Source organism: Charadrius vociferus, unplaced genomic scaffold (assembly GCF_000708025.1).
Source record: "Charadrius vociferus isolate BGI_N301 unplaced genomic scaffold, ASM70802v2 scaffold161, whole genome shotgun sequence".
Lineage (NCBI taxonomy): Eukaryota > Metazoa > Chordata > Aves > Charadriiformes > Charadriidae > Charadrius > Charadrius vociferus.
In genome coordinates this window covers 2,300,923-2,308,288 of record NW_009646928.1, presented here as the reverse complement: position 1 = coordinate 2,308,288, position 7,366 = coordinate 2,300,923, and the positions used below count along the sequence as shown (strand labels likewise).

The following is a 7,366-nucleotide window of genomic DNA, read 5'->3' as shown; positions in this document are numbered from 1 at the left end:
ACGTAATTTCACCCATACCTGTGGTGTAAGTACAGGTTGAATGGTTTTAGCGTGGTTTGATGATCAGTACCAGTCTGTGACTAAGCTTATCATGGGACTAAGTGTAATATTCGACTCCGCTGCAGTCACCTTGTGTGTCTGTGTCTTTGTGTTATATCCAAGGAGTTTGTATTTACGTGTTTGGGTTCTGCTTTTCCTTCAGCTGAGCTCCTTCAGGTTCTGCTTCGATCCAACATTTAAAAAAAAAACCAACCACCTGTCTTTCACACAAAAAAGTAATATAATGAAATAACTGAAGACTTGTTACATTTCACCACTATGGCTTTAGGAAGGAAATTGATGTTCATTTAAGTTGCATAAGAAGATAGCAGCTTTACCGAGGAAGTGAGTGTGTCATGCCTGAGGCAGTGAGCTTCTTCAGTGCCCTTTAGGCAAACGGATGCATGGCAGGATTTTCTTCCAAGCATTTAAGAATTTTGGATTTAAGTATGAGTTTGATGCTTAAAGGTAATTCTAAATATTCTTGTAAGTGCCTAAGAGACCTTTGAAATACTGGTCTTTAACTACCACTTTGTAATTTGCTATCTGAAAGTCAGTCTTTCATTGAAATGGGCACCTTCTTGTCAAAAAAAGTACAAAAGCTTCAAAGATGTGGATTGACTTGTATCTGGTTCTCACTGTAAGGAATAAGTGTCTTTAAATTGGCTAATAGAGTTCATAGCTGATCTACAGCAACTGAAAAGAGCAAAACATGAAAGGAAAAGTCTAGAATTGCTAGTGCTAACAACAGCAGAGTGATTAAAAGTGTTTAGAAAGGATTTCTTTCAGAAGTAATGTTCCTTAGAAAGAGTTGGCAATTTTCCCCCCCTGGTTCTTAATTTGGGATATCTGTGGGCAATTAGTAGGTGCCTTTCCTTGTTCTTCGATGGAAGCTTGCTTTGGTGTCTGTTAAATCACAGTTTAGAGATGATGGAATCAGCCATGGTCAACGCAGCATGTCTTTGTACTCCTGGAATGTGATCTTGCCGTGTAATATACTGTAAATAAGATCATCTTAGAAAAGAATTATTTTTGAAGCTCCAAATAGTAAAAGCACTGTGTGTCAGTATGCTGTGTGACAGCAGAGGACTTATCCTCTTGGCCCGATGCTCCTATCTTGCTTGTTGTCCATTTCATGGTAGTACTGGGTGATTCGTAGGCCTGGGTTTTGCTGGTGGTGTGGCTGCAGTGCAGCCCCTCCTGTTCTCCAGTGACTCTGGTGGACTTTACTGGATCCAGCAGCATCTTGTGTCAGATGGAGGACAGTCACTGGGTTCTGCACATTGCTGCAGTGGAATAGGGAGCTATCGCCCTTGGATGTGCTCATCATGTAGCATTTTTAATCATTCTCTAAAACGATTAATCTAGTACTACTTCTGTATCCAAGATCTAAATATGTTATGCCGTGGGAAAGTCAAATGTGAGACCAGTCAATTTAATTCTAATGACCTGTTAAGGTACATGTATTGTAAACAGCAGCAGGTGCTGTGCACAGTGCTTTGAAGATGTGGATTTTTAAGTACTGTACAAGTAGGTAGTTGTATTCTGCTCCTCTTGACCAAGGTGTTAAAGAAAAGATAGTCTAGATAGTTTGTCTAATGTTGTTTGTTGCCTGGTATTCCTGTCTCATTTCTCACAATATTCAGGTAGGTAGGCAGGAGTATTAGGTCTCCTGGTTATCTGGCAGTAATGCTGATATGAATTAGAGGACATTCCCCAATTTAATATTTTCTAAAGAAGATAAAAACATAATACAAAAGTTTTTGAAGTATAGGGGTCTTGCATTTGCTACCCCATGGAGATGGAGTTTAGAATGACTAGGCTGTCATCTGCATCCTCCAGGCAACTGAAGGAGGTTGGAGGTAGAGCTCGTGAAACGGGCAGTGCTGCTGCTGCTGGAGTTCCCTGCCTTGGGAGTCTGGTGGGGCTGCCCCTGGAGGGCAGAGCTCCTTCTGCTGACAGATCCCTTGCTGATCTGACAGATCCCTTCTCAGATCTGTTGACCGGCTGTAGGAGTCTTGCTGTTTACCTGCAGGTGAGTCTTCCCACGTTTGCTTAGATAGCTGCCAATTAAATTATTTTGTGGACTGGTGGGTGAGTCAGTCTGCAGTATGATTTGCTGCAAGCAGCGTACATTTAAAAAAATTACTTTTCTGGTATGGTGAAAAAAGGTGACTCACTTCACGGTAACACTGTTTTCCTTGCTGAGCAGGCTAAGCAGCATGAAGAGCTAGTGCAACCCAAGCGAAGTTCAAAGCTATAGTTAGAGATTTAATTGAATATGTGTAAATGTCGGTGCATTAGCTAAAGATAAAGGTCTTATTTCAAAACTGAAATTACTTAGAAAAGGCTTTAAACAACAACAGGAAAAAATTGAGCCATCTGTAATCATGCAGTTACACACACGTATCATGGTACAAGCTATAAAACATAGGCCAAAAAAAATACTGTTTTGCCATGTCTGTACATTTATTACAGTAGCACTAACTGGTGTACCATGGTTATCTGCATCAAAGTTGCTGTAGGCTTCCTGTTTTCAGTGAATATACAAGGCCACAAAATGATTTAATTGGCAGCTATCTAAGCAAATGTGGGAAGACTCACAAGACTCACCTGCAGGTAAACTGCAACACTCCTACAGCCAGTCAGTGGATTCGAGAAGGGATCTGCTGGATCAGATACTTTTGATAAGTTTAGAGGAATTAATTGTGGTTTTGTTCTTGTTAGATGCTCTTGACTGGTGTAGAGCTAACATAATCTCAAAGTCTTAAATTAATGCATTGCTGTCAAGAAAAATATATAATAGTATATATCTGTATTTGCATAATACATATATTTGTGTAAGAACTTGTGTCTAAAATCTCTTGAGTATTTATTTTAATACAGTACAGAAGCGAAACTGTTGAGTCCTTGAAGGAAACGTCTGACCTTTTCTCTCAAAAACCACAAGGACGATATGTCTTGATTTCTGTAGATGCATCCTCATTCTCTTACAGTCTCTTTCTCAAACCTAGAAGCATTGTTGAAGTGGAATTTGAAGGCTTTATATATTTATCTAGAATTTCCAAACATCTGCAGCCTTCTCTGAGGAGTAGTTTGAACTGCACTGCTGGCTCTTTGGCAATCTCAAGCATGCTTGCTGTGCGTATTCAATTGGACTCTACAGCGCATGCCTGGAAACTCCACGTTTCCAGTAAACATTGGATGGAGCTGCGTGTGCATGGTATGCCCTAACAGCCTGAAACACTGGACTTGCTGAACTCATAGTACTTTGTGCATAAACACAAATTCTGGATAGGACTGCCGCAACTCTGCCAAAAATCCCAGATCTTACTTTGATCAAAGTTTTCCAAGGCCTTCAGTTTTTCCAGAGGCTTAGCTTTCTACATCCGTGCCTTGGCCATGAAAGAATAGTCTGAAAAATTTTATCTTTTTTTTTTCCCCCCAAACATACTAAGCGTTCATCTGCCGGATTCCCTTATGAGGTTTTCAAATGCCGAGCATTCTTGGACAGTCTTTCCTAGATACCTGTGTGTTTATATATATGCGCACATACCCTCCTGGATATAAAATAAACTATTACAGTAAATGCTCCATTCTTAATTGTCTAATTTTTTTGTTTATTTTCAACAGGCAGAAATACTCAGCATGCTCAGTCACAAAAACATCATTCAGTTCTATGGAGCTGTCATTGAACCTCCAAATTATGGCATAGTTACAGGTAAGGACTTCGTCAGACCTTTGTCTTGATTTGGTAAAACTCCAATGTTACAAGGTATTAGCTTTAACCAATTTCAGTGTTTTTCTAATTGTTCTGACCTTCTTCAAATGTTAGAGTGCTTGGGCACTGCCTGCCTCAACATAAATGGGAGTGCTGGAGGTAGGAACCAGGCTGGGAACACGACTGGGAGCAGCACAGAGGCAGTTGGAGCCTGGGGCATTCTTAATGCACAAATTCAGCACTCCTTTAAATAGAAATGTTCACTCTGTTCTGTGAATTGCTTTTCCATTTTAACTGACGTGTGACAGAAGTAGAGGTTTTCATGATAAAGAGTTCTGGCAAGTTCTGTGAAAAGGGAAGGCTGAGAGCCTGCACCATGAATTGTGCCTGTATTGAAAATAGGAGAATCTGCATTGGGAACTTCCCAGCCATGGGAAGAGCTTGAAATAGAGTCAAGGGGTTATTAGACACCATAAGACAATTCTCTTTGTTCACTGGAACCTAGGTTTCATTCGTTCTGCCATTCCTAGAATTATGCAGAGGTTGGTTTTTGTGTTTTTGTTTTTTGTTGGGTTTTTTTTCTATCACAACTTTAAGCTTCCTTCCCTTATTTTGGGAGTTGGTCCAGATATAAAACTACATTACAGATAATGTAATTTCTCCTGTTCTGTATGAGAGAAGCAAGGTAAGATGTTAGTAGAAAACAAACCCAAAGCAATGAAATCGACAGTCTGCTGAAACAATGTTTGGAGAGGTAAAAACCATGAAAGCACGGGTTAGGATTGGCATGTCTGCAACACTTCAAAGAGTTTGATACAAAGAGTAGTCTTTGCATGCAGCACAGTCTAATACCAGTTTGAAAGACTGCCATTCAGGGTTTTATTGGTTCTCAGATGGTGGACAGAACCTGTGAAAATTCAGTTATTTCTACCTGTCTCTTAGACATCCGATTATCACAGTAGATGGCAGTGTAATCCGGTGGGAGCACATCTGAGATATAGCAGTGTTCAGAGCATGGGGAGCTTTATTTACAGGAGTATCAGCCTCCTGGAGGTCACGGTGTTGCAACCAGTACTCCAGGGTGCATGGAGTGAACACAGTCTGCACTACTCAGAGGATGCAGTGATAATAGAGTATAGACAGGAACTCGAATACCTTCTTGAAACAATAAAAATAATAGAAAGCCAATAAATCAAGTAATGTAACTTTACTATAATTTATAGCATAAGTATAATAAGTGTAAACCAGCAAGCAGAGTAACAAAGGAGATGTGTAATCCACAATTTAGGATGATGTCTGGATCAGAAAGTCCTCAGTTTGATCTCACAAAAGGTCAGTGTTCGGAGGACATTTGACCTGCTTGCCAGTCACAGGACAGACAGCAGCTAAAGTCGTTCATTATGTCATTGGGAATAGGGACTCTTTAACCATCTGTGAGAAGGAGACTATGCTGCGTAGTCCAACCGCTTTGTTACTCGGGGAGCTCTGATTCCACTCTCACCAAAGAAAAAAGCTTTTTTTTCCAAAACCAAAACTGCATTGGTTCTCCCTGCAGCTTCCAAGGAACCCAGAGTCCTGTGGGTTGTAAGGGAAGCAAGGCTCCATTTCCCCACACCGTTTTCAAATGAGAGAATGGCTACTGAGAAAAGAAATGTGAATTGCACTTGAAATATCTTTTAGAGAGATTTTCACTCTGTGGTCTTCTGGATGGTCTTCAGTGTTGCAGATTTAATCCTGTGTTTAGTCAGAGATCCATTTCTTATGAGGGAAAATCCCAAACCAGAAGAAATCCTGAGAAACTAATGTTTCTTCAGAGTGATGGAGAGGAGGGCATTCAGCCAAGCATTGGCATGTACTGAGCATTAGCTGCATGTAACGTCTTATGTGGGATTGTCAGAGTTCTCTGAGAAAGGCCAAATCTGCAGTCAAAACACGTTTCCCTTCTGGGATGTATGTCAGTGTTATCGCTGATCATCCCACTCAGCGAGCTCCTAATGTGGATCACATCATTCTAGATGTTACTGGCAGTCTCTGTCAACAGCGGTCTTGATGCCTAGCTTTCAGATCCGGTTTTTGACCACAGCTGCTTCCTCCCAAAAGGTTCTCAGAGCTTGTGTACCCCATCCGCACAGAAACATACGGTGTATCCCACAGCCCATCATATGTTGGGTCCAGTCAGGCATTCAGAGCTTTTCCTTCTAAAGCAAATACCTCTATTCCATTATTGACAGAAAATGGTCCTGGCGATATGATTTCCAAATCCATAAGCTCCTAGTAAAAACCTGTGGCACAATAAATGTGTAGAAGAAATACTACAGGATTGAGCTTTCTTGATTGAAGCTTGCTTGCCTCCATTCACACAGAGTGGCAAAGGGCTCGGGGAGCTGAGTCGTCCCTGACCCTGGTGGATCAAATTATGCATTGTAAAGGCATGCAAAGCGTGCAGCCAACCTATTCCTGAAGAATCCATTTATAAGACAGATGATGACATCATGGGTAAAAAAAGCTTATGTTTTAATTGAGGAAACGTGCAGGTCAGCAGCTTACTCCTCTTTCGGTGACATCAGAAGCAATGCTTCTGTCTCCTGCAGAGGCTCCTTTCAGCAGGAGGGCCCGCAGTAATGATCTAAAACTAACTTGCCACTTGAGTGTTTACTTTCAGTGGACTTCCTATTTTCTCCCTCTTTCCTTTCATTTAGCACTGGAATCTTTTCATATGGCCTACCATGTTCTAGCCTGCAGATTCGGTCTTGTCCCAGAGTTTCTTTTCCCATGCAATGATCTCCCAGTGGTTTTTATTTCCTTGATGAGGACCAATGGTTATTTTTTATGCATTTAGCCTATCATGTATCATTCATTGATTAATATTATTATTGACAACAATTTGGATATATTTGATGTAGTCTTAGAGGGAATGATTTTGTGGTTGCATTGAAATGGCTGAAATGAAGCATTTCGGTTGTATACCAGCTGGTTTGCCACATTAGGTATGAAGATTTGGGGAGTCTTGTAAGTAGGTTTTAAATTCTGCCCGAGAAGCACACTGAATAGCCTTGGGAGAGAGGGACAAAAGGCTTGAAGTTGCTTCTTGCATCTCCCTGGTCTTTGTGGTACTTGGGCTACACTGAGTGGCATGTACCCATTCTGTCCTGGCAACCACATAGAAGAAAATGTATCTGCTGCTTAAACTCACCAACCGCCTGTTGTGTTTCCGGTGAAACGTGAATGAATGCTAAATAAGCATAAAGCTTATTTAATAAATAGTTAGCAGAGGAGCTACAGCCTTTAGACTGCTGAACATGACCTGCAGCATGTTGAAATCTGGCCTTCTTACCTCTAGCGTCATCCTTCCATTTTTTCATGAACAAATGATTTGATCTACTACATGGGGAAATAGGAAAAGAAAATTTCAACTTCCCTTTCTACTTGCAAACCTTTTCTTCCTAACAGAACATTATGTATTTAACATCTGGTTTTACTTTAACATTAAAAAAAATAATTAATCATCCTTTGTTAGGAGGCATTATTTATACGCAGTACTGCTCACCAGTGGGGAATATCCTCTGTCTTTGGAAACAGTAACACCAAACTCCTCTGTTAACCGCT

At 40.7% G+C, this 7,366-nt stretch overlaps 1 protein-coding gene across 1 annotated transcript in view; it reads left to right on the top strand.

Annotated features, from left to right (window-relative positions):
- Positions 1-7,366, top strand: part of LOC104294875 (mitogen-activated protein kinase kinase kinase MLT) — a 58,314-nt gene that overhangs the window by 21,845 nt on the left and 29,103 nt on the right. The window contains exon 2 of the mRNA XM_009894542.1: positions 3,673-3,760. Coding sequence (XP_009892844.1) covers positions 3,673-3,760 — 88 coding nt within the window. The remainder of the gene's footprint in view (positions 1-3,672; positions 3,761-7,366) is intronic.